The sequence below is a fragment of the Eumetopias jubatus genome, unplaced genomic scaffold, assembly GCF_037043125.1.
Source record: "Eumetopias jubatus isolate StellerSeaLion01/CBP00866 unplaced genomic scaffold, mEumJub1_p1.0 scaffold_10, whole genome shotgun sequence".
Lineage (NCBI taxonomy): Eukaryota > Metazoa > Chordata > Mammalia > Carnivora > Otariidae > Eumetopias > Eumetopias jubatus.
The window spans coordinates 94,854,042-94,881,547 of NW_028274816.1; the positions used below are offsets into that span (position 1 = coordinate 94,854,042).

The window sequence follows — 27,506 nt, forward strand, 5'->3', positions numbered from 1 at the left end:
CCATAAATTCATAGTCAAATTCTTTGGCAACTTTGAAAAATAAAAGGTCTGTTAGCCCGATGAAGAATGTATAGTATTTGGGGGCGCCTGGGTGGCTCAGTTGGTTAAGCGACTGCCTTCGGATCAGGTCATGATCCTGGAGTCCAGGGATCGAGTCCCACATCGGGCTCCCTGCTCAGCGGGGAGTCTGCTTCTCCCTCTGACCCTCTTCCCTCTCATGCTCTCTATCTCTCATTCTCTCTCTCTCTAATAAATAAATAATATCTTAAAAAAAAAAGAATGTATAGTATTTGGGACACCTGGGTGACTCAGTCAGTTAAGTGTCTGACTCTTCAGCCCAGGTCTTGATCTCAGGGTTGTGAGTGCAAGCCCAGTGTTGGCCTTCAGGCTGGGTGTGGAGCCTACTTGAAAAAAAAAAGAAAAAAGAATTTATGGTATTTGATTTCTTTTCAATAGTTAAATATTCTTTTTTCCAGTATTGTAGTGTTGTAGCCATGAAGAACTGCCGCACACAAGGGGATCCGATCTGTGTGGATGCTTACTTTTAAATTTTGCCATTGACGTCAACACAGTACAGTACAGGTTTCTTTAGTAATTGCTTATTTAGATGGTTTCTCCCTAAGAACATGAACTACTTATCTTTTTGATTTTTTACATTACTTATTAAATCAATCACGTTTACATTAGAACTCTCTCCCAGAAATGATGTCTTGTTACAAATTGCCTGAGGGGACCGACCCTTCGACTTCACCTTCCACCTGGCCAGTTCTCATTAGCTAGAGAGCGCTTTGTCCTTAAGCTCAGAGAACAAAAGGAGACTGAGACAAGATGGGAGGTCCGAGACGTCTCGGGAAGGTTCTGAGAAGCAGGGGGATTAGGCATTTCACTTAGGTACAGCACTTTATCAAGAGTTTATCTAAGGAGGTACATTTATTTTCTTTAGCACACTGTTTCTTGAGGCCGTGGTAAGAACTCCCAAAGAGTTCACTTAAAGTAACAAAACAAAAAAACAAAAGAAAAAGGAGCTTATTTTTGTTTGCCTAGTTGCCACGCCCACCCTTCAGCCTGAAAAGTGCGCCGCAGCTGTAGCGCCTGTGCATAACAGGTAAGAGATCCCCAGCCTGCCACCCCTTCTCCGGAGGAGTACATCCGGGACTCTGAGGGGCGTGACTGGGAGGCGGAGTCTACAAGCAACGTCCCGGCTCCGCCCACCCGGCGGCGCCCACAGCCAGGCGCGCCAGACGCGCCCGCCAGAGGTCGCCGGCTCGGCAAACAGGTTTCTTATTTGACGAGTGTCTGTCCAGTCGGGTTCCTCGTTCTCGCGAGAGAAAGCGCAAAGCCTGCCGGGAGGGATGCGCTGCAGTCCGTAGGTTTGCGCAAAATGGCAGCCTTGGAAGAGGGTTTCACGTTGTCTGCGGTACCCTTGGGTGCCGGGCCTCACGGACTCCTAGGCGTGGAGCAGAGTGACAAAATAGACCAGTTTCTAGTGACGGACGGCGGCAGGACCGTCATCCTCTATAAGGTGAGGGTGATATGATCGGAGAGCGCCCCGCTGAGGTCTCGCCCCTTTCTGAGCACGGAGCCAGAGCTGCAGGTTTCTCACAGCTTCAGAAAGATCGTCGAGCGGCTTACTGGCCTCTCCCGGGCGCTGAATGAGGTCTAGAATAGAACTTGGTTGTTTTTCTGGAGAGAGAGGCATATTTCCGACTTGCCGGTGGCAGAGCGTCTGAGTGCACGTGGGCTAGACTCAGAAAGGAAAGGAAAACCTGTGCTTTCGCTTCGCATCTCCCGGAGTTTATCTAAGGCCTTAAGGTCCCCTCCCGGGGTTTCTGTTACCCCAGCTGTCCGCAGAAGGATTGAACAGCGATAGGGCGGGAGGGAATGACCGGCAGCGTGGGAACAGTGGTTTAACTTTGTGCCCATACACTTTTTCCCCCCTCTTTGGGGAAAAAAGGTTTGTGGATTGTTTTGTTTTATTTGAGTTCTTAGTAGCTTGATGGGAATCTTGATTCCGAGTGAGCTGTCTACTGCCAACTGACTACACGCTGTAAATCCTGGAGTTGTCTTGGGCCGGCTCTATAGGTCCCGCCTCCTTTTTATCCAAACTATTGACTCACCACTCCTTCTAAACAGTTTAGCTTTTAGTGGTCTCATGGAAAGTAATTATTTTTATCTGGACTGCTGAACATAGTTTCCCGTGTCTTTAAAAAGCTAGCTATCTACTTCGAAGTTTTGGAACAGGTTGCCAACATTCCCTAAGGTGTTTGCTGGTCTTGAATCTTTCTGATGACACTGTTGGTTTTTACCTCCACTCTTAAGTGGACTTAAAGTTTTGCAATTCCTGCATAAAAATACAGTGACTGGAATTGGCATGATCCCAGCTATACCTACTCAATTTCCCATGCCCCTGTTCCAAGGCACAGTGGAATCCCATTCTTTTATGTGTACTATTTACTGAAAAGTGTTGCTAATTTACTTTTCTTTTAGTAACTTAGTTATGTTTTCTTTTCTTTTCTTTTTTTTTTTTTTTTTTTAGATTTTATTTGACAGAGAGAGCACAGGCAGGGGGAGTGGCAGGCAGAGGGACAGGGAGAAGCAGGCTCCCCGCAGAGTAGGGGGAACCCCGGGGAGCCTGATGTGGGACTCCATCCCAGGACCCCGGGACCATTGAGCCACCCAGGCGTCCAGTTCTATTTTCATTTTAATTAATTTTAAAAAGTTTTTTACATTTTTTTAAAGATTTATTTATTTATTTGAGAGAGAGAGGGAGAAGCAGACTCCTGCTGAGCAGGGAGCCCGAAGGGGGGCTCATCCCAGGACCCTGAGATCATGACCCCAGCCAAACGCAGACACTTAATCAGTCGAGCCACCCAGGCACCCCAAGTTTTTTATATTTCTAATTGTAGTAAAATACACACAACATACAATTTACTATGTTAACTATTTTTTAAGTGTACCGTTCAGGGTATTAAGTATGTTTACGTTGTGCAGCCATCACCACCATCCATCTCCCAAACTCCTTTCATCTTGCAAAACTGAAACTCTGTACCATTAAGCAATAATTGCCCATTTCCCCAGCCCCTGACAACCACCATTCTACTTTCTGTCTTTAGTGGAATCATATAGTGTTCGTCTTTTTGTGACTACTTACTCTTTTCATTTAGGAAATTTATTAAATTATTTTTTTTATTTTTTTATTTTTTATTTTTTTTTTTAAAGAATTTATTTATTTATTTGAGAGAGAGAATGAGATAGAGAGAGAGAGCATGAGAGGGGGGAGGGTCCGAGGGAGAAGCTGACTCACTGCTGAGCAGGGAGCCCGATGTGGGACTCAATCTCGGGACTCCAGGATCATGACCTGAGCCGAAGGCAGTCGCTTAACCAACTGAGCCACCCAGGCGCCCAAATTATTTTTTTTAAAGATTTAATTTATTTATTTGACAGAGAGAGACAGCGAGAGAGGAAACACAAGCGGGGGTAGAGGGAGAGGGAGAAGTAGGTCTCCCGTGAAGCAGGGAGCCCGATGCGGGGCTCGATTCCAGGACCCTGGGATCATGACCTGAGCCGAAGGCAGATGCTTAACGACTGAGCCACCCAGGCGCCCCTAAATGTTATTATTTTAATTTTTTCTTTGTCTTGATTGTAAATTTAATTGCTTATAATGTCTGAAATTGACTTTTTGAATATTTTATGTTATCTTGATTTTACTAGGTTTCTGATCAGAAACCCTTGGGAAGCTGGTCAGTGAAACAAGGTCAAATTATAACATGTCCAGCTGTGTGCAACTTTCAAACTGGAGAGTATATTGTTGTACATGATAATAAGGTGAGTTTTAAAACTTTTTATATAATAATATATACAACAGAAATCAAATGTTGATTTATTAACTATTTGTGTTAGATATAAGTAGAAATTGGAATGCTTTTTTAACTTGTGTGTGTTGATTTAAGGTTTTGAGAATATGGAGTAATGAAGATGTAAACCTGGATAAAGTGTTTAAAGCTACAGTAAGTTTTTTCTTTTCTTTTCTTTTTTTTTTTTTTTAAGATTTTTATTTATTTGAGAGAGGGAGCACAAGCTCGGAGAGGGAGAAGCAGGCTCCTGGCTGAGCAGGGAGTCTGATGTGGGGCTCAATCCGAGGACCCCACGATCATGACCTGAGCCAAAGGCAGACGCTTAACTGACTGAGCCACCGAGGCTCATACATTAGTCTTTGGATTTTCTAATGTGTCTATTAGCTTATTGGTGAGATGGAATAATTTGTAACGTAGTATTTTGCTTATCTTAAATACACCTGTGAAAGTGACCATAAAAGTTATATCAGCTTTTCATTCATATCTTGGAACACATCTTAGTTCATGAGTTAGTATGTTAGAAAATAGAAACTTTATTATTACATGAGATTAAGGATTTAAATAATTCCTGAATGATACGTTTGCAGTTTTTTCCATGAGTTTAGATGTTTATGGTGCTTCCCATGTGAGAACTTCCCTGTGCCCTTTCTTAAAATAAGTAGAACAGACCCTGCCAATTTTATACATTATATATTTTTAGAGTGCACAGAATGCAATAAGAAAGAACCTTGAGTAACTGCCTTTTCTACTGATGACCTAAAGTGTGTATGTGTTTGTTTTTTTTTAAAGATTTTATTTATTTATTTAATTGACAGAGAGAGAGAGACAGCGAGAGAGGGAACACAAGCAGGGGGAGGGTCAGAGGGAGAAGCAGGCTTCCCGCCGAACAGGGAGCCCGATGCAGGGCTTGATCCCAGGACCCCGAGATCATGACCTGAGCTGAAGGCAGTCGCTTAACCAACTGAGCCACCCAGGCGCCCCAAGTGTGTGTGTGTTTTTAACGATTTATTTATTTGAGAGAGAGAGCATGCACAAGTGGTGGGGGGGGGGCGTTGCAAGGGAGAGGGAGAGAGAGAATCTCAAGTAGACGCCCCTCTGAGCACAGAGCCGGACAAGGGACTCGATCTCACAACCCTGAGATCGTGACCCTAGCCAAAATCAAGAGTCATAAGCTTAACAGACTGAGCCACCCGGGCACCCCTCACCTAAAGTGTGTTAATTAACTTTTCTTACTTATAAAATGAGGGTCTCAAACTAGGGTAACCTTGAAAGTCCCTTCCAGTTCTAAATGTCTAACTAAATATAACTGGCAAATTTTAGAAGTGGCACATAATAGAACTGGTTGAGATACAATGGCAGTTATCACTTGGACCCTTGAAACTTCCATCTAGCTTACTGTGTGGTCTCCTGGCCCTAGTCTTTTTGTTTACCTTGCAGTAACACGATCCTTAATTTTACAGTGGGGTTAACTTCTTTTCTTGGGCTTACAGGCTGTAGTTGTAATTACGGCATCAGTCTTTATCTAGCACCAGAACTGCTTAAAACCTCAGTAGTGGCTTCGTTTATACTTCTCCCCACCTCAGGTTTTGGAGATCCAGGTGGTACCTAACCTCCTAACCACTCACAATGGAAGGATAAACCAAAAATGCATACAAATGATGACTTTAAGGGTTGCTCAGTCAGTTAAGTGTCTGACTCTTTTTTTTTTTTTAAAGATTTTATTTATTTATTTGAGAGACAGAATGAGAGACAGCACGAGAGGGAAGAGGGTCAGAGGGAGAAGCAGACCCCCCGCTGAGCAGGGAGCCCGATGTGGGACTCGATCCCGGGACTCCAGGATCATGACCTGAGCCGAAGGCAGTCGCCTAACCAACTGAGCCACCCAGGCGCCCAAGTGTCTGACTCTTGATTTAGGCTCATGTCATGATCTCAGGGTCATGGGAACAAGCCCCACATTGGGCTCTGCACTCAGTACAGAGCCTGCTTGAGATTTCTCTCCCTCTGCCCCTTCCCCTGCTCACCCGTGCTCTCTCTAAATAAAAAATAAATAAAATCTTCTAAAAATAAATAAAATCTTTAAAAAGTGATGACTTAGAGAGAGCCCAGGGATAGGGTAGGCCGAAGAGGAGCAAAAGGCTTCTGTATATATTTCATGTTGTGCGTTTGACTTTGGAATCATATAAAGCTGAATCAAAATGAAAACAAATCAGTTCTTAAAAAATAAGCTTCCTGTAAAGGTCCTTATTCTCTTAGGTAGCAACTGTTTTAGAATGTTTTAAAGACATGGTGTTCTTGTGTTCTAGTTGTCAGCTGAGATAAACAGGATACATTCCATACAAGGGACAGAACCGTTAGTGCTCTTCAAGAAAGGTGCTGTTCGCCGTTTGGAGGCCTTGCTTGCAGAGCCCCAGCAGAAGATTGAAACTGTTATCTCTGATGAAGAAGTGATTAAGTAAGTTCCAATACTTGTAAATGAATTTTTTCCATAATAAAAATGTACTGTGCCTGTTTTTTATAACATTCTTTCCCTTGTTCAAAAGTGTTTTGGTTGTAAACCTAATAAAAGCTTAATTAAAAACCATTTGTATGCCATTGACCAAATTAGCATCCTCCAAAAACCTCTAGAGTAATAGGTGATTGGGGAAACTGTAGGGTCATATGAGTCCTGTTTTGATGGCAGAAGACTGGATAGTAAGTTATTTGAAGATGAAGTGGGTAATGCCACGAGACCAAAATCTCTGTTTCTCTTATATTGCCCTGACTGCCAAGGTCAGAACCCTTACCCCTGAGAACAAGTACAGTTTGTTGTTAGTGACATCATGATAGTGTTTTGAGCACCCTGCTTTCCCAGATTCTGGAATAAAACTGGGAAAATGACTCACTTTCATGATTTCACATTTCTCCAATCCCCATTATTTTATCACAGTTCCTGTTTAGTTAACTTGCTTCCTGTCCTGGCCCACTTGATGCAAGCTAAATTTCTAAAAGTCAAAGGGAAGGCTTGTACTTAGTGAACAATGTAGACAATGAACAGGTGTATCTTGGACTGCCCTGTTGAAGGCCTCTAATGTGTGAGCAACTGTGCTTGGAGGAAATCTTTAGGAAAATGGGATACAGGTAGATGACCTGAGTTCTTGGCCACTTTGCCAGAATCTGGCTATGTAGCCTTGGTTACAAGCCCTTTACCCCCCCTGTACCTCATATCCCTCTGTCACTTAAAGAAGGCGGGTGAGATCCTAATGTTTTCCTCAGAGCACTAGTCCCAAAAGTGACTGAAAAAGGGGAGGGGAGGGATCAAATAAGTTGAATAACACTGCATACTGTCACACACCCAACCCTTTGGAACTTTACGATTCACATGGTCTTCAAAGCTCTGGGAAGTTCAGCAACTTGCAGTTAGTCCACAAATGCATTTGACAGAGAAATGCTTACTCATTCTCTGTGATGTGTATTTTGAAGCACTGAATTAAGTTCCATGACATCTCTTTGACTCTAAAAAATATTTAATAGAAAATATTCTCTGAAATTTAGATTGATAAGTTTCTCTCAGCTCGTGATTTGGCATTTTATAATTTTTCTTCCTATTTTTTTAGGTGGACAAAGATTTTCATGGTATTTAGGCATCCTGTTTTAATCTTTATTACTGAAAAAGTAAGTGATAGCTTTCATTCCTGGGCTATTTTGTGACATTTCCAACTTACATATATTATTTTTAAACTGAAATTGGGCTTTAGTATTTCTCTCGGAAGATTTTTTTTTTTTTATTGTGTGTCTTTTAAATACTAAAAAATCTGCTAGTTACAAAGAAATATTTTTTAGAACATTTTTACTTTGGGCAAGAGGTTTTTAAGCACTCGTTAAAGTAATTAGAAGAGAGCAACAAGTGGCTTTAACATTTAAATATAGTTGGTTGAAATGGGAATATTTTTAAATAACATAACCTTTTTATGTGCAGCATGGAAATTACTTTGCTTACATACAAATGTTTAACTCACGTACCTTAAGCAAATACACGCTCTTATTTGGACAAGAAGAAAAATCTGTTATACAGAGTTTCAGTGCATCTGTGGATCGGAAATTCATCTCTTTGATGTCATTAAGTAAGTATTTTTCTTTAAACTTTCAGAGATCGTAAATAAAGGATGGTGGGTTTTCTGAGTTAAGAGTCTTAGATTTTTTGCAGTTTTCTATTGTAGCACTTTCCTTCACATGCTTTCTTAGAAGCATTTGTGCCTTCATTTTTTGCACTTTGCCATATCTGGTCATGCATTAAGTCAGTGGTTCTCTGTAGGTAGCTTTTGTGTCTTAAGATTTATCTGGTTAGAGGGCGCCTGGGTGGCTCAGTCAGTTAAGCGTCTGCCTTTGGCGCAGGTCATGATCCCAGGGTCCTGGGGTCGAGCCCCGCTTCGGGCTCCCTGCTCAGTAGGGAGCCTGCTTCTCCCTCTCCCTCTGCCTGCCACTCCCCCTGCTTGTGCTCTCTGTCTCTCTGTCAAATAAATAAAATCTTTAAAAAAAAAAAAAAAGATTTATCTGGTTAGAGTTAAGCAGTAAAAGTTACACCAGAAAGAAGGGGTGCCTGGGTGGCTCAGTCCATTAAGTATCTGCCTTCAGCTCAGGTCATGATCCTGGGGTCCTGGATTGAGCCCCACATCAGGCTCTCTGCTCAGCAGAGAGCCTGCTTCTCCGTTTTCTCTCTCCCTCTGCCTCTCCTGCTTGTGCTTGCTCTCTCTCTCTCTCAAATAAATAAAATCTGTTAAAAAAAAAGATTTATCATAAGCAGTAAATAATAATATAATACCAAAAAAAAGGGAAAAATAATCTTTTATCTTTATCATCATAAGGCCAGGTTCTTTGATACTGTAATTAGTGAAGCATAAAATAAGGGGCGCCTGGGTGGCTCACTCCGTTAAGCATCTGCCTTCGGCTCCTGGCATTAAGTGGGTTCATGATCCTGGGGTCCTGGAATCAAACCCCTCATTGGGCTCTCTGCTCAGTGGGGAACCTGTTTCTGCCTCTCCCTCTGCCTGCCACTCTGCCTAGTTGTGCTCGCACACGCGTGCTCTCTCTCAAATAAATAAAATCTTTTAAAATAAATAAATAATAAACTAAGGTTGGTATTTAGTGACTCCTCTAATTCTCTTTTCTAGCCTTAGATTTAGGGTACCCTTCTTTGAACAGTGGTGGAGGCAGGTGAGTTAAAGGAATCTAACAAAGCATTCATGGCCTATGCCAGCCAGCATTTTATAGATTTGTTGATGCCTTGTAGGTTATCTCTATCTAATGGTCTAAAGTATAACCCTGATCTTAGGTGACTAAGAAAAAGGAAAATGCCTTGTGGTGTCCTCTTCATCCTGCCCTTTATGGCTCCTCTTGGAGTTGTCTTGAGAGAATTAAGGGAGGAAAAAACAAGGACATTATTTCCATATTATCACAATTTAAAAATCTTTTTATTATCTTTTTTTTTATTAGTTTCAGAGGTAGAATTTAGTGATTCATCAGTTGCATATAACACCCAGTGCTCATTACATCAGGTGCCCTCTCTAATGCCCATCACCCAATTATCCTTTCCTCTCACCCCAATTAAAAAATCTGTGAAGGTTTTTAATGTGCAGATGTTTGCAATGGCTGTTGAGAAAAAGTTCCCATCATTTATCTAGAAGGTCTTTGGAATCCACTTAATGCCTTTGTTTAAGAGGGACTGGTTTTCTTATCGTTTAATCTGTAAGATATACTTAGAGGTTTGTATTGATTTGGTTTAGTTTGGTTTTTTAAGTAGCTTCGTGCCCAGCATGGGGCTTGAACTCCCAACCCTGAGATTAAGAGTTGCATACTCTACCGACTGAGCCAGCGAGGTGCCCCAGATACACTTATTGTTAAATGAAAGTTTACGAGTTAAGTTTTTAGCTTACTGAATGAACACTGAAATAAGGGAGTCTGAACTAAAGGGTCGTAAAATCTTCCTGTAACATAGCTAGAACCACAGTGACATGCCAAAATTCAATTGACTTGCCAAAAAACAGTAATTTCGTATGGTTTTCAGGGTGATGTGCCAAAAAAACAGTAATTTCCTACGGTTTTCAAGGTGATATATTAACGAGAAATGTCATGTATAGACCAGAAGGCTAATTAATTTTGAGTGTGAGGTATATCCTTTTAGTGACTAGATTGTCTGTCTTCCTGCAGTTCCCTCTCATATTTTAAGTTATTATTAAGTATTTAGCTGTTGTGACATTTCTTACTGAGAGTTTTATTAATATTCCTCCCTCAACTTTAGATTTGTAGTACCATTTAAGGGAAAGCATAGAGCGATGTGATTGTTAAATTTGTTTATTTTTCTGGGTGTATCCTGTATCAAATTGGTACAACTTATAAACAACCTAGTACATTTAACTATAACAGATGTAGAACTGTCCTTCAACTGATAATAACAAATACTTGTTTCCAACAGGCTCTGATGGATGTATATATGAAACCTTGATACCAATACATCCAAGTGACCCAGAAAAAAATCAGAGGGTGGTTAGGTCACTGTTGCTCAAGACTGTGGTGTCTGGTAATGCTCGAAATGGTGTTGCACTCACCGTCCTGGATCAAGATCACCTAGCAGTCCTAGGACCACCGCTACCAGATTCCAAGGGTGACTGAAATCTGATCACTTAAGAAGTCCTTGGGATTTTTCCTTCAAAGTGTACCTTTTAGTCTTTTTCTTTTTTATTTATTATCACTTATTCATTTTCTCTAGTGTCGTACTCAAATTATTTTTGTAGCTTCCTAACTCTCCTTGAATAGGTCTGTGATTTCATCTTAAATTTGTTAATATTTTTAAAATTATTTTATTTTATTTATTTATTTATTTATTTTTACTTCTCTCTACACCCAACACTCAAACTCACAACCCTGAGATCAGGAGTCACATGCTCTACTCACTGAGCCAGCCAGGTGTCCCATCTTTTTAAAACATTTCCTTGTATCACTACCTTGCTCATGACTAATGTCTTAAAGGAATAAAAACTGCCAATGTCTGTGCCAGCCCATAGGCATTTGATCATTGGTAAGCCTTGTGGTAGGGATTCGAATTCATAGCCTGGTGACACTTCAGCAGAAAGGAAATCCACTGGACTTGGACAACTTGAAATTCAGGGACTGCTAGTATGCCTTTTCATCTCTGACTTTAGAGCATCGTTCTCATTTTCACCTCACCTTGCCCCCCAAATACCCCTCCACACACACACACACACTTGTTGTCTGGCACAAAGAACACATTTGTTCCTGGCCAGTGCGAGATTGGGGTCTTTCAGGCAACGCTATGAAATTCAGAATCTTTTGTCTAGTATTCGGGCTCTCTACAGTCTAGACCCCATCCACCTTTTCCAATCTCTTTTTCTCAATTTCAGAGCACGAATCCTTTGATTTATTCAGCCCGGGCTTCCTGCTGTACACTTAATCGGCCTGTCCTCGTCTGTGTACTTTGTTCTTACGTTTCTCCCTCTTATTATTAAGATAGGAGCTTCTAGTTACAGCATTTTTATAGCTAGCTATACTGGGCCAAGCATTTTATGTATATTATCTTGTTGGTATCATTTAATCTTCCAACAATACTAGGAGAGAAAGAGGTTACTAATAACACTCCTGCTTTACAAATAAGCAGACGGGTATTGGATAACTAAGTAGGACTCTTTACTTAGGCCGTAGACCTTACTGACCTTCAGTGCTGGGTCGGCACTTTACCGTGCTGTGCTCCTCTCTTCCCCACCGTCATCCCGCTTTCTGGTTCTTGCCCTAACCCTCAAAGCCTGGTAACTACTGTTAGAGCTTCCTGTGTCTCTTTCTAGAGTGTTTTCACATGTGTACAAGCAAATACTACTACTTATTTTTCTTTCCTCTTCTTTTTACATGAATGGTAGCATACCATTAACACTTGTGCACCTTATTTATTCACTTACCTGAGAGGTCGTAGAGCCCTTTCCATATCAACATTTATTACTAATTTATCATGATTGTTATTATTAACACTTTATTTTTTTAGGGCAGTTTAAAGTTCACAGCAAAATTGAGGGGAAGGTATGTAGATATCCTGTATGCCCCCTCCCCCCACACGTGTCCACTTCTTGTCGTAAGATCTCATTTCCTTGAGTTTCTGTGGCAATCACTATCTATATTACTCATTTAATACCTAATAAAGCAAGACTTATGTGTTTAACTATCACTCTCCGTAGTCTCCCCACTTCCTTCCTCACCACCCTCAGCGTCACATATTTATATGTGGCACGACATCTGAATTTGTATGTCTTATTTTATAGAATGCCTCTCCATATGGAACACAAAATTTCAAACACTACAGACTTCCAAAGAGCTACCACAGGGGACTAGCGGTCAAGTAAGTTTTTGTTTTGGGGGATTTTCAAATTTAGTTACTTTTGTGCATGATAAATATAGTATAAAGGAAGAGACTTCAGATTTAAATAATTTGGCAGTTTTTGATTAAAATAAATAGAGAATTATTTTTTACCTGCAAGGTTATTGTTTCAATTTTTGTTAAGTCTGTCACTTTTCAGTTATAGGTAATTTTAGATCAAGGGAGAACAATGAGTAAATAAAACATAGCTGTTCTTTGGTTTGATGTTTTTACTTCTGTATTTGTTGATAAATATTTTTATTTTTTAAGTATTCTCTCCATCCACTGTGGGGCTTGAACTCACAACCTCTAGATCAAGAGTCACATGCTCTATTGGCTAAGCCAGGCAGGAGCCCCTACTTTTGTATTTTGAACCATACGCCAGGGCTGTTAACTTTTCCTAATAAATTAGTCTTTTAGGTTATATGGTAAACATTATTGTGGAGTTACATAAGAATTACAATTTTTTAAATATTTATTTGAGAAAGACAGAGAGGGAGAGCAGGCACGAGCAGGGGGACGGGCAGAGGGAGACGAGCGAGAGAATCTCAAGTAGGCTCCCTGATGAGCGCAGAGCCCACCACGGGGCTCTATCCCAGGACCCTGAGATCATGACCTGAGCCGAAATCAAGAGCTGGTCGCTTAACTGAGCCACTCAGGCGCCTCTTACAGAAGAATTATTGAAGAGTTAAAATTTTAGCCAACCTGACCAAACTTCCTGAGGCAGGGGTCCTTGTGTATTTTGTCACCCATTTTATCTTCAGTGTCTGTCTATCAAAGGTGCTCGGTAAGGATTGCTTGTTTAGTGAATGCATGTTCATATATAAACATAATGTAATCAGGATAATACGACGTTACAAATAATTGTGATTAGAGCATAAGGAGACTGGATTTCACAGCATACGGTATAATTTTAATTTATATTTAAACAAATAATAACAAAATTAACTATTCACAGTTCTACCACTCTAACAAACTTGTTTGATTTCCATGTTCCTTTAAGCTTTTTGTTCATATATCTGTCTTATATTTTATTATTTTAAAAATTGCAATGATAAGATAGAAACAACATTAAATTCTGCTCTTTTCATCTAGTACATCATGAACAGAGTGCCCTGTTACAGTACCCTTAGTAATTATTACATTAATAGATGTATAATGGTGGCAGTATTACTTTTAAATAATTTAATTAGGGGCGCCTGGGTGGCTCATTCGTTAAGCGTCTGCCTTTGGCTCCGGTCGTGATCCTAGGGTCCTGGGATCGAGCCCCACGTTGGGCTCCCTGCTCAGCCGGGAGTCTACTTCTCCCTCTCCCAGTCCCCCTGCTTGTGTTCCCTCTCTCGCTGTGTCTCTCTCTGTCAAGTAAATAAATAAAATCTTTAAAATATATATATATATACATAAAAGATTTTATTTATTTGACAGAGAGAGACACAGCGAGAGAGGGAACACAAGCAGGGGGAGTGGGAGAGGGAGAAGCAGGCCTCCCGCCGAGCAGGAAGCAAGACCCTGGGACCATGACCCGAGCCGAAGGCAGACGCTTAACCCAGGTGCCCCAATAAAATCTTTAAAAAAAAAATTAAAAATAAAGATAAATAAATTAGTTAATTATTTTAAATGCATATATTGATCAGATTTTTATGAGTAAAGGGTGTCTTTAAATTATGCTTTATTCAGATGTGGGCAAAAATAAGAGCTGTGTAAACCTACCCGGGTAATAAGTTGTACATGTGAGATTATTCTGAAAAGTTGCTTAACTTTGTTTTGTCATTTTTTGTTATATTAAGATAGCTCATACCGTAAGTTATTGTTATAAATGCAACTCAGATCTTAGAAGCAAAAAAAAAAAAATTGCTTACATTTTTTATAACATTTTTTTGTAGCTCTGGTATTACGGGGAAAATTTATTTATGCTACATGGAAAATTTCTTACTGTGGTTCCATATAAGTGTGAAGTATCTTCATTAGCAGGTGCTCTTGGAAAACTCAAGCATAGTCAAGATCCAGGTAGGAACTTCTGTTTGTGGTTTTTATTTTTTGTTTGTTTTTTAAGTAACCTCTGTACCCATTGTGGGGCCTGAATTCATGACCCCTGAGATCAAGAGGTGCATGCTGTACTGATTGAGCCAGCCAGGCGCCCCAGGACCTTCTGTTTTTTATTAACATAAACCATTTTATTAACTTCCAGTTTGATGTAGATTTCTAAAACCATCAGTTTACAGAGCCCGTTTTTTGATGTTGAAATTTGACACTGTTCATTGAAGTTTCCTTGAGCCAGGTATCTACCCTGGGAACAGTCCCCATTGCAGGTATTGCTGCAGGCTGAAGAGCTACACTGTTTTAAACAGCAGTGTTCTGACTTCAGGGGCAATGGGAGAGTCCCCCAGACAAAATCATGAATACTTTTACCCTTCTGGGTTTACCAGTGTTCTCATCTGTTGGCTTAGTGTTGCTGGGCACACAGCCTTAAACTGTATTGTGATGTACTGATCTGGGGTTCTCAGGGGAATTCAGTGATCTTTAAAGGCTCTCTTAAATGGTTGTTTTTTGTTGTTCTTTGATTGGTTGGCTAAATACAGTAGGTCAAAAAATTCCAGAAATTGTATACTTTGTGTTTTCTTAGGCCCTCAGACTGTGCCTCATTTTGTAAACTGGGAAACATCTCAGGGATATGGACTTCAGAACTCAGAGCAGTCGAAGAGAATTGTAAGTTTGGTAGTTGAAATAGAAATGTTAATGCAAATATGCAAAAAAAAAAAGGTGGAATTATCTTAATGACTCGCATCCCTACAACGCTTATAGCTTTGATCTTTTTTTAGTTTAATTTAATTTAATTTTTTTTGGTGCAAAATGGTGGTTTATTAAAGCATGGGTCCTGTCCCTGTGTTGGGGCAAGTAAGGAAAAGAGAGGTTTCAAAAGAACTTTCGTATGCTAAAGAGGACTGACATACAAGATACCAGAGCCATTGTCAAGCTTGTTTCTTCCCCCAGCAAGGTATTAACATTAAAACAGTTGGGAGATTTCTGGAAGAATGTCACACACGTCCCACCCAGAGGGGGGAGTGGGGTGGGGTGGGAGAGGTTGTGCATATTATGCTTTGTCTTCAGCTGGGCCCTTCTGCTCCCTCATCATTTCCTCCCTGAGCAGTTTTGACCCTTAAATCTAAGGTTGTTGAAGGCAGAAGGTCTCATTTTCTGTAACGTCCTCCCGCTGAATAGGGGCGTAGAGATGTCCCTACCTAGGGGAGTTACAAAAGGGGAGGCAGCTGAATCTAAGGCTGAAAGGAAGTCAGGAAGTATCTCTGTGGGTGGTTAGGAATCATCTGTTGATGTGAAGTCATCCTAGGGACCGAGTCTGGCACTAAGTGGCGAGATACTGGTGGGGAAATCTGGAGTGGGTGGTGTTAAGTCCAGGGGGTGCTCTTCTTGATGGGGTTTTGGAATATAGGTGAAATTCGGTGGGGTGAGGTCCGGAGTAGACGACCAAGAATTCTTGAGACATCGTTGGTGCAAAAGGGTGGTTTATTAAAGCACAGGGACCAGACCGTGAGCAGAAAGAGCTGCTGCCCCTGATCTTTTTTTTTATTTTTTTATTTTTATTTATTTATTTATTTTTAAAGATTTTTATTTGAGAGAGAGAGAATGAGAGACAGAGAGCACGAGAGGGAAGAGGGTCAGAGGGAGAAGCAGACTCCCTGCTGAGCAGGGAGCCTGATGTGGGACTCGATCCCGGGACTCCAGGATCATGACCTGAGCCGAAGGCAGTCGCTTAACCAACTGAGCCACCCAGGCGCCCCCCTGATCTTTTTTTTTAAAAGAAGATTTATTTGAGAGAGAGCACGCGTATGCCCACGACTGCGGGGAGGGGTAGTGGGAGAGGGAGAAGCAGACTCCCCACTGACCAGGGAGCCTGATGCGGGACTCCATCCCAGGACCCTGGGATCATGACCTGAGCCGAAGGCAGCCACTTAACCGACTGAGCCACCCAGGCGCCCTAAAATATTTTTAAACGTTTTTGATGAGAGCATAAGTTTCTTTAGGACACTTTGAGATCCTAATCAATTTACTTCATTCCAGTTAAGGAGAAGAAAAATTGAAGTGAGTGTGCAGCCTCCAGCATCCAAACAACTTTTGTCGACTATAAAGGTAAATACAATATTAGAAATATGAAAAATCAACTCAGGTGGTTAAAAGCAATCCCATCTACTTTTCATTCTAATTTTTATGATCCTGTTTTGTATCTGTAGCTCACAGTTGTGTAGTGTATTAAGGTTGTCAGAGCTATCCAGTACTTAGCTTATTTGGCTCTTACTAAGTACTTTGCGAGGTCAGTGTAGTGGTGGTGGCCTCATCACTATCTCTTTCCCCTTTGCATTGAATATATTTATAACTTAGCCTCTTAAAGAATTTGATTTCTAAACCCTGGCATTGTGTTTTGTTTTGTGTTGTGTTTTATAGTCTGTCTTTGTGCAGCGAATTGTAGCATCAACTCCAATTTCACGGCAATGCATGAATACTGTTAATGATTTAAGAAAAGGTTGAGCTAGGAACTTTTAAGTTCAGAGTGACATTAATGTACCAGACTGAACTCTGTTACTTCTGCCCTTTCAGAAAGATTCAGAAAAACACATTGAAGTAGAACTATGTAAATTTTTGGCTATTAAGCAGACACCTGACTTTCATACTGTTATTGGGGACATAGTATTAGAACTTCTGGGAAGACATAAAGCAGAACCATCATTTTATCCCCGGAACTCTCTGATGCAGCTTGTCCAAACACATGTGCTCTCTTACAGGTAAGTGTTTCTGTATACCAAACTTGATATGCATAACTTTTTTGACCTTGTTTTTTTACTAATTTTCACACTCTGAAAAAGCTTATACATATTGAGATTTTTCTTAAGATACAAAAACGAGTCACGGTGTTTTGTCTTAGCCTGTGCCCTGGCTTGATGGAGGTTGCCTTAGAAAAAGCAGATGTACAGATGTTACAGCTCTGTCTACAACAGTTCCCTGACATTCCTGAATCAGTCACCTGTGCTTGCTTAAAAATTTTCTTGAGGTAAGTTAGAAGCTGATGGTCCTTTTTCGTGACTGCATTTTTAATCTTTTACATTACTTGATTTCTGAAACTTTGCTTACAAAATGAACATTTTTCCAGTGAGATCATGCAGTGATAAGGATTCATTTCTCACTTTCAATTAACATGGTAGCATTAATGATGACAGTCTTCAAGAAGCAGAAATCAGTATGGAATCAGTTTCTGACTATAGTGATTCTGTGCAAGAGGAGAAAATGGAAGAGCAAACGGAAATTCTTCACAATGGCTTCAGTCCTGAAGAGGAGAACTGTGATAACTGTGATCGGGGGTTAAATGAAAAGCCTCGGGCCGCAGCAGAGGAGACCACTTCGTGCCCTGTGATACCAAAGAGAGCCGCTCTGCTGTATCCTTTGAAACAGTTTCCCGGCCTCGTCTCTTTACCTACAGTCAAGTGCCACACGGTACCTAGGGAATAAATAGATCATTGCAAATGCTTGCTTTTCTGTTTTTCCATCTTTTTCAGTTTCTGCTGGAAAATGGAGTATATGCAAACAACTTACTTAAGCCTGATTTAAGAAGCTTTGTGAAGGCAGAAGTTTTATCTTTTCTAAAAATTAGTATTCTGGATAAATACCGGTTAACACGGGTGAAATATTCCAAGTGACCTCTAGTATTTATGAGAAAGTTCAGTGATAGAGCTCTTTGAGAAAAGCAAAACTTCCTATAAATTTAGAAGAGATATCACTGGGGAAGGGAGTTACTCATAATTTCAGTAGAAAAGCCTTTATTTAGTGAAAACAAGGTTTTCCTTTAGTCCTAAGTAGAAACGCAATTCTTCATTCAGCTTATAGCGAAATGTTTCTTCTGCCTCACTTGAAAGACATCCCGGCACAACATGTCACTGTAAGTGTTCTTAGACATCCTATAGAATTTTGTTTCTGGTTTTTTTTTTTTTAAGATTTTATTTATTTATTTGAGAGAGCGAGAAAGAGAGAGCACCAGATGGGGGAGATCAAAGGGAGAAGCAGACTATCTGTTACGGCGGGGAGCTTGATGCGGGGCTCGATCCTCTGACACCAGGATCATGACCTGAGCCGAAGGCAGACACTTAACTGACTGAGCCACCCAGGCGCCTCTTATTTGTGGTTTAAATTTTACTGCTTAACTCTAACCAGCTTTAGGGCATTTGAAAGATTCTGAGGTTCTTTCATGTAAATAAGAGGTTTTCCAGCCCCCACGCTTAAAAATTGTGCCTAGGAGAGGAGTGACTTTTGGTTGGCAGATCTTTTTTTTTTTTTTAAAGATTTTATTTATTTATTTGAGAGAGAGAATGAGAGATAGCATGAGAGGGAAGAGGGTCAGAGGGAGAAGCAGGCTCCCCGCTGAGCAGGGAGCCCGATGTGGGACTCGATCCCCAGACTCCAGGATCATGACCTGAGCCGAAGGCAGTCGCTTAACCAACTGAGCCACCTAGGCGCCCTGGTTGGCAGATCTTAGCATGTTCCTAGTGCCAAGCCTGAAGGCCAGGTAATCCATCTAAGCTAAAAACAAGTGCCCAACTGGCTTGGTAGAACATGTGATGCTTGAGTTGTGAGTTCGATCCCCATGTTGGGTATAGAGATTACTTTTGAAATACATACGTACATACATATATAGATACATGTTTTGGGTGTTTTTTGTTTTTAACTAGAAACTAAAAATTGCTGAGAGACAGATTTTTTCTCTTCTACTTATTATTTACAAACAGAATAAGCTCCCTGGCCACCCCTCCCAAACCAGATGAACTCCTCATTGATGGCAAAAAACTGCATTTTATTCATTTTTGTGTCCCCAGATGTCTAGCATATTTGTTTGATGTATAATTAAATTCAGTAGCTTCTTAAAATTATTCAGTCTTTTTGTTAGCTTTATATAGAGAGAACATTTTTCTGTCAAGGTGATAAATTGTCGTTTTTCTTCCTACGCAGCTATTTCTCCAGTATTTGTATTTCCTTTATCTGAAGTGTAGTGAAAATGCTACTATGACTCTTCCTGGGCTACACCCTCCAACCCTGAACCAGGTAAGGTAATCATTTTTTAATTTATTTTTTTACTTTTTTTTTAAAGATTTTATTTATTTATTCATTTTTTAATGATTTTATTTATTTATTTGAGAGAGAGAGAATGAGAGATAGAGAGCACGAGAGGGAAGAGGGTCAGAGGGAGAAGCAGACTCCCTGCTGAGCAGGGAGCCCGATATGGGACTCGATCCCAGGACTCCAGGATCATGACCTGAGCCGAAGGCAGTCGCTTAACCAACTGAGCCACCCAGGCGCCCTTTACTTTTTATTTTAATTCAAGTATAGATAACATACAGTATTATGTTAGTTTCAAGTATACAATATAGTGATTCAACACTTCCATACAACACCCAGTGCTCGTGATGATTAGTGAACTCTTAGCCCCTTCACCTCTTTACCCCATCCCTCCACATACCTGCCCTCTGGTAATCAATGGTTTGTTCTCTCTGTTTAAGAGTCTGTTTTTTGGTTTGTCTCTTTTTTCTTTGTTCATTTGTTTTGTAAATTCCATATATGAGTGAAATCATATGGTATTTGTCTTTCTCTGACTTACTTCACTTAGCATTATACCCTCTAGATCCATCCATGTTATTGCAGATGGTAAGATTTCATTCTTTTTAATGACCGAGTAATTCTGTATATATGTACCACCTCTTACCCATTTATCTGTCGATGGACACTCGGGGTGCTTTTATAATTTGACTATTGTAAATAATGCTGCAATAAACATAGGTGTGAGATAATCTTTTTAATTTGACCTGGTACTGGGAAAACTGTAAAAAAAAAAAAGAAAAATAACGTTATATATAATGTCAGAACTTGGAATTCAGTTGCTGATTTCTCTTTGTCTTCTGGTTCGTATGAACCTTCTCCCTCACCATATATGCAAACCATTGGAGTGAGAGGTGGGGAGGATCTCTCACTTTGGTAGATAGATTTTTAGAACCATAATTCTATACTAAAGAACTTAAATACATCTTAAATTCCTGATTCTTTGGGACGCCTGGGTGGCTCAGTTGGTTAAGCGTTTCAGCTCAGGTCATGATCTCAGGGTTGTGAGATCAAGGCCCCCATCAGGCTCTGCATTCAGCACAGAGTCTGCTTGAGATTCTCTTTCTCTTCCTCTCCTCCTCCCCCAACTCATGCATGAGTGTCGCATACGTTCTCTCTCTAAATAAATCTTAAAAAAAAAATTCTTGTTTCTTTATTGTGACCCTTTTCAAGAATTTTCTTAGCTTCTTTGGGAGAGGGTGATAATAAGTGTCCTAATCTCTTAAGAATAAGAGAATAAAGATTAATAAAAATGTTTTCAAAGAATTTCTTGTTACTCTTTAAATATAGTATTTATTTGAGAAGCAGTTTAAAACATTAAAAAGTTTATTGTGGTTAGGAGGAGGACCTGGCTGGCTGGCTGGCTCAGTCAGGAGAGCATGTGATCTTTGATCTTGGGGTTGTCAGTTCGAGCCCCACGTTGGATGTAGAGATTACTTAAAAATTTTTTTAAAAAAGTTTATTGTGGTCTAAGGATATGTTACCCTAATTAAGTGTTTGAAACCCTTAATTTGACTACTTAAAATTTTGTTCAGTAGTTAACTTTCGTAGTCAAAAATTCCAACAATACCAAAGGTTGCATCTCCACTCCTATAGTGCCCCTTAGGGATAACCAACGTTAAGAGTTTCTTTTAGGGGGCGTGAGTGGCTTAGTTGGATAAGTGTCTGCCTTTGGCTCAGGTCATAATCACAGGGTCCTGGGATCAAGACCGATGGCAGGATCCCTGCTCAGTGGGGAGTCTGCTTCTCCCTCTCCCTCCGCCCCTCCCCCCACTCATGCGCTTTATCTCTCTCTAGCTCGTTCTCTCTCTCAAATAAAAAAGTAAAATCTTTAAAAAAAAAAAGTTTCTTTTGGGACGCCTGGGTGGCTTATTCTGTGGAACAGACTACTCTCAGATCTTGGGGTTGTGAGTTCGAGCCGCACGTTGGGTACAGGGATTACTTAAAAATAAAACCTTTACTTATTTATTTATTTTTAAATAAAACCTTTAAAAGAAAAAGTTTCTTTTTGTCTGGAAATTTTCTTCTTTCTTTTTTTTAAATTAAATTTAGTTTTTTTATTTAAATTCAATTAATATATAATGTATTACTTGTGTCAGGGATACAGGTCTGTGATTCATCGGTCTTGTATAATACCCAGTGCTCATTGCAACACATACTCTCCCCAACACACACCCAGTTACCTCATCCCTCCATCCCCCTCCCCCTCCATGGAAATTTACTTTCTATACCCTAATTTATCTTCTTCTTGTCTTTCTAACACAAATTAGATCATGGTATGCATGCTATTTGAACCTCATTCTTTTCATTCTGTACTGTGTTTTGGACATTTTGTAGAGCAGTTAACATACATCTGCATTATTCTTTTTTTTTTTTTTAAGTAATCTCTACACCCCGTGTGGGGCTAGAACTCACGACTCAGATCAAGAGTTGCACACTCTTCCAGCTGAGGCAGCCAGGCACCCCTTGCCTCATTCTTTTTAACCATGCATACTGTTTCATTTTGTGGAGAGTTTTTATCAGTCCCCTGTTGATTGGCATTTAAGTTTTTTACAGTTTTTTTACTATTTTAAACCTTCAGTGAGCATCTTTATACGGATATTCCTGTGTAATTATGAGAAAACACCTGTGGAGTAAATTCCCACAAGTGAAATTACTGAATAAAGGATACATACATTTTTAGTTAAAAATAAATTTTTTTTTAATGATCAACCTCCCCCCTGTCTTTTTTTCTTCTTACTAAGTAATCTCTACACCCAACATGGGGCTTTTGAACATACAACCCGGAGATCAAGAGTCTGCTCTTCTGACTGAGCCAGCCAGGTGTCCCACAATTTTAGTTTTGAAAATGCCAGTACCTTTCTGGAGGGTTGTGACCATCTTTTCTAGCCTATTTATAGCCCGTTCTTGAATTGCCGTGTTAGGTTCTTTGTCCATTTTTCAATAGCATTTTCTGTCTTTTTAATTTTGGCTAATAAAGAATTCTCTTTGTATTAAGAAGTTAGCCTTTTTTTTTTTTTAAGATTTTATTTATTTGACAGAGAGACACAGTGAGAGAGGGAACACAAGCAGGGGGAGTGGGAGAGGGAGAAGCAGGTCTCCCATGGAGCAGGGAGCCCGATGTCGGGCTCGATCCCAGGACCCTGGGATCATGACCCAAGCTGAAGGCAGACGCTTAACGACTGAGCCACCCAGGTGCCCCAAAGAAGTTAGCCTTTTTTGTGGAGTGTACTATAAGTACTTTTTTCCTATCACTTTTTACTTTTTTCAGTGTAATTTTTGCCATAGGTAAGTTTTTAATTTTTAATTTCATTTTTAAATTTAAATTTTTTTTGGTAAGATTTTATTTATTTATTTGACGGAGAGAGATAGCGAGAGCAGGAACACAAGCAGGGGGAGTGGGAGAGGGAGAAGCAGGCTTCCTGCTGGGCAGGGAGCCTGATGTGGGGCTCAATCCCAGGACCCTGGGATCATGACCTGAGCCGAAGGCAGACGCTTAACGACTGAGTCACCCAGGTGCCCCTTAATTATTTTTTTAAAAGATCTTTTTATTTAGAGAGAAAGCATGGGGGGGTAGGGCAGAGGGAGAGGGAGAAACAGACTCCCTGCTGAGTAGGGAGCCGGACATGGGCTTCAATCCCGGGACTCTGAGATCGTGACCTGAGCTGAAGACAGACACTTAACTGACTGAGCCACCCGGGTGCCCCTTTAAATTTTGATTCTTTAAATTATTAAGCTTTTCCTTTTTGGCTTCATTATGGTTATGTCATCCTTAAGGCTGTTCCTACTCTGAGAATATAAAAATAAAAATAACTACCCTTTCTTTCCTTGGTACATTCATGGTGTCCTTTTCTTTAATTCCTTGATAGGTATAAAATTTATTTTGGTGTAAGGAGTTTCGTAGGGATCAGCCTTCCCCTCTCCACCCAGATGGATAATCAGTTTCCTTAATGCTTTTTCATGACAAGTGATAATTTGCATGTTAACTACATCATCTGAAGACATAGAACTGTGTAAAATACTTTAATAAATGTATTTAATAAATGTAATGTATTTTAGTTCATGGTAGTTCATCTTCAATACACAACACCCTATTTTGGGGGCATAGTGTATATTTCAGAATAGGAGATGAGTGGGTTGTTTTTTTGTTAACTGCCAATTTTTTTTTTTTTTTTAGATTTTATTTTTAAGTAATCTCTACACCCAACATGGGGCTTGAACCCACAACCCTGAGATCAAGATTCTCATGCCCCACCGAGTCAGCCAAGAGCCCCAATTAAAAAAAATTTTTTTTTAATAAAAAGTACTCATTCTTCTTGGATTAAATATCACTCTGGCTTTCTTTTTACTGATTAATGCTATGAAAAAGATTCAGTTATGCTTGTGAAATAGCAAGTGTAAATCCAAAGAGTGTTTTTTATATTGGTTAGAAATTACTCCATTTCTAAACTTACTAAATTGTTTAGATTTTTGTAAACAAGACTAATTTTTATAGTGGATGTAATTCTGGACTTTGTAAAATGAATTAACCTAAAATTAAATTTAAAATCTTAACTTCGGCGCCTGGGTGGCTCAGTCGTTAAGCGTCTGCCTTTGGCTCAGGTCATGATCCCAGAATCCTGGGATCGAGCCCCGCATCGGGCTCCCTGCTCAGCGGGAAGCCTACTTCTCCCTCTGCCACTCCCCCTGCTTGTGTTCCCTCTCTTGCTTTGTCTCTCTCTGTCAAATAAATAAGTAAAATCTTTAAAAATAAATAAAATCTTAACTTTCCTTTTCCTGTTTGTCTTCAGATTATGGATTGGATATGTCTACTTCTGGATGCTAACTTTACTGTTGTGGTAATGATACCAGAAGCAAAAAGGCTACTGTTGAGTCTTTACAAGTTTGTGAAATCCCAGGTTTGTGATTATTTGATATATACTGAGTTTTGTTGATATCCAGGTATCACTTAAATTTTAATTTATTCTTAAATTTTTATCTTGGAATAGTTATAGATAGTCATGGAGGATTTGTTCTTGTAGAAGTTATGGTAAAAGTTACTCTGAAACTTTTTTCTTTAGATATGCATTTGTTCCGAGCTCAACAAGATTGAAGTAAGTTTTCGTGAGCTGCAGAAACTAAGTCAAGAAAAGAACAATAGAGAATTATATTCAATTGAAGTGCTGGAACTCTTCTGATATTACCAGTTCTCCTTCATAGACATCTTATGAAGCTCTTTTATGTGAATTCTTCTACTCATCCAGACAAGAGATGTGTTTTGTTTGTGACTGTCTCTCAGTGACAAGAGAAATGTCAGCTAGTACCTGGACCATCACTTACTGATGCGCCTAGGTTGGACTGTAGGTTTCATGTGAACCTATTTTAGTTTATGGACAGTGGTGGGGAGAGGTTCTGAAACTTTTTTTAAATATGAAACTGAGCTGATTTAAGTAAACTTATTTGTGTATTGATAAAAATCTAATTTCTTACTGTGTGTTTTGATTAGTTCTTCATTTAGTTAAAAAAAAAAAATCACCATTGAAACGGTGATTCTAAGAAGAATGTAGTTTTATCAGAGTCAAAAGCTGTCTCAGCATGTCTGTGCTCCCAAGTGACAAAGGAGGTGAATTCTGTAAGCAGGGTGGGGAAGGGTCTTTGTGCAGGCATATTGCTTCTCTTCTGCCACCTTCTTCTGTCCTTTACCTACTTCCACTTACTTTCTTTACATGCTCAGGAGTCACACAATACTTCTTTCTATTTAGTATCTCCGAGACTATCTTCATGATTAGTTGGCAGCTTAGGCTTTTGTATTACTAAATAGTAAAAAAGTCTCTTCTGAAAATAGTTTTATAGGTTGATTGACCATAAAATTTCCCATTTTAACTCTTTGGATTTAGAACAAATGAGGGATTTTACGTAGATGAAATGGGTGTTTTGTTTCTTGAAAATAAACTCAAATATATCTTTGTTAAAAATGAAATTATTCTTTCAGGTGATGACCCTATAAATAACTTGAAACATTTCTGAGCTGTGCAAGTCTCTGTTGAGTAAATAATTTTGAAACCTGTTTTAACTTGAAGGGTTAAAATATGTTAAAAACAAAAATTCCTGTAAATTCTAGTGCAGAAATATAAGTTCAAATGTGATTGTAGAGCCCAGAATTATAGAATCCCAATTGCTTAATGTAATTTGCATTAGAGAAAGCCTTCATTTTATTTATTTTTTTTTCCCCCTAGGCAAAGAACTTTATTAACCTTGTTTCAAACTTTATTCCCAGGCTTCTTCAGCTTAAATAGCTGCAAAGAATGAATTGTGTATAAGCAAAAACTGAAAAGAGCTGCAGTGTCCAAGGGGCTTGGGCTTAAAAATATTAGAGATCTAGATTTTATCAGATCCATGAACAAAATTTTAAAAAGCAGTCATAATATAAAATAGCAGCTCCCAGTAACTTCTTCAAGTTTTATGTTCTTCAGAAGTTGACTCAATTCAGTTGGCTTCATTCTTGGAAGCTTCATCAAAATTCTCCACAAGATCTAGAACTTCATCATCCTCCTCCTCTCCGGTAGCAAGTGGAGCTTTTCCATCCACAGATTGTTTAGGCAGAGCTTCAGCCAGTCTTCTTAAACTAGTCAGACTGTCTGCACCAAGTTGGTTTAAGATACCAGGTAGCATTTCTGTCAGCTGCTTTGTCTCAGCATGGCCTGTAGTGGTGAAAGTGTTCGCTGCCAGTGATGCCTGAACTTTGGGGTTGTTAAAATGGATCACTGTTCCTTGGTTTGTGACCATATTCACTTCTTCAATACCAGAGATATTGTTTACCCCTAACTTCTTTAAGGAGAACTGAAGTTTTTTTATCATCTGCTGTAGCCGTTCTATGAACCACCTTCTTTCGGCGAGCAGTTCCTTTCCCACCAGTGCGCACTTGTGCTTGCAGCTTGGCGAGTTTCTCCTGGTTCATGATAGTTTCTTTCATCTTGTTGGAGCAGAAATGGGACCGCGCGGGGGAATAGGGTTGGCGCTCAGGGGGTCTCGGGCGGACCAGCTGAGATTAGGTGCACACACGAGGGGACGCAAGATGGCAGCTAAAGGAGAAGAAAGCCTTCATTTTAGTTCAGGCACTCTCTGTAAACTTTAGTTACAACTATGGCAATTAACAGACAGCTTCTTTTCCTCAGTCTGCTTAATCTCTCTTTAATCCTGAGAGAAAAGAATCACAAGGGTAACCCCATATATTAACTGTCATGCTCACTTTATATAATAGGACTTCTTGCTCAATTTAAAGTGATGCAGTACTTCTCAGCAGAAATAAAAAATGCAAGTTTTCATAGTAGAGTTTCTGTATATGTCCTTGTAAATAAATAATACTGGTTCTTTTACAGTCTTTATTATGAAGTTTAATAATTTGGTTGTAAATATTATGGAAACATTGCTGATGCTCAATATAAGTACAAAATTCGGTTGCCTACAGTCTGAGTCACTAAATTTAAAAATGAGGATTTTATAAGGACATATAGAAAACGTTTTTAATTGAGGTATAGTTGACAGTAGACTCTTACAGGCTGAGTCCTTCAAGCCAAGGATTGTTTCTTACCCTTTCTGCACACTAAACATAGAACCACTGGCACATAATTAGTGTTCAGGAAATGGTTATTGAATAAAGTTATTGAATAATGGATCTTATCTGTCCAGCTGTAGAGTAATAATTCTGAGGGTTTGCAGTAATCTTTCTGGAAAGTAAATCCATCTGTGTTCACTACATATAGACTGTGTACCTTTTTCCTCTCTACTGTTTTTTTTTTTTTAAAGATTTTATTTATTTGAGAGAGAGTGAGCATGGGGAGAAGGGGCAGAGGGAGAAGCAGACTCCTTTCTGAGCAGGGAGCCCGATGTGGGGCTCCATCCCAGGACCCCGAGATCATGACCTGAGCCGAAGGCAGACGCTTAACCAAATTTGCCACCCAGGAGCCCCTATACTTCTTATAACACCAAATTATATCTCCCATTTGTTTCTGATTACATACTACATCTATTAAAACTTTTTTTAAACTTAAATTCTCCATCTAGGAGATGATTTCCTGCTGTGAACTTACTGTATTTTGAGGGAGGGGTACCTGGGTGGCTCAGTT

The 27,506-nt window shown here is 39.8% G+C and overlaps 1 protein-coding gene and 1 pseudogene across 2 annotated transcripts; one reads left to right on the forward strand and one right to left on the reverse strand.

The window, feature by feature from the left end:
* Window positions 1-1,351: 1,351 nt before the first annotated feature.
* NOL11 (nucleolar protein 11) lies at window positions 1,352-24,869 on the forward strand. 2 transcript variants are annotated; one of them, XM_028087532.1, is made up of 18 exons: window positions 1,352-1,522; window positions 3,712-3,825; window positions 3,951-4,007; window positions 6,158-6,306; window positions 7,448-7,505; window positions 7,810-7,954; window positions 10,303-10,491; window positions 12,155-12,231; window positions 14,133-14,256; window positions 14,873-14,955; window positions 16,327-16,395; window positions 16,861-17,045; window positions 17,186-17,311; window positions 17,463-17,693; window positions 18,112-18,193; window positions 19,258-19,350; window positions 24,192-24,299; window positions 24,462-24,869. In XM_028087532.1, exons 1-18 carry the CDS (start codon window positions 1,382-1,384, stop codon window positions 24,576-24,578), a joined length of 2,148 nt encoding a protein of 715 aa, XP_027943333.1. In that variant the 5' UTR covers window positions 1,352-1,381; the 3' UTR covers window positions 24,579-24,869. The 2 variants fall into 2 exon arrangements, with proteins under 2 accessions (XP_027943333.1, XP_027943334.1); XM_028087533.1 differs by having other exon boundaries at window positions 18,115-18,193.
* A 746-nt stretch (window positions 24,870-25,615) lies between these two features.
* Window positions 25,616-26,243, reverse strand: LOC148163367 (transcription factor BTF3 pseudogene; annotated as a pseudogene).
* Between the last annotated feature and the right edge of the window lie 1,263 nt (window positions 26,244-27,506).

Excerpts from the sequence above, each read along its gene's own strand:
- NOL11 (XM_028087532.1), top strand. The coding sequence starts at position 1,382 with ATGGCAGCCTTGGAAGAGGGTTTCACGTTGTCTGCGGTACCCTTGGGT. Across the intron at positions 10,492-12,154 it reads ACCGCTACCAGATTCCAAGG|AATGCCTCTCCATATGGAAC; the intron begins GTGACTGAAATC and ends CTTATTTTATAG. Across the intron at positions 24,300-24,461 it reads ACAAGTTTGTGAAATCCCAG|ATATGCATTTGTTCCGAGCT; the intron begins GTTTGTGATTAT and ends TTTTTTCTTTAG.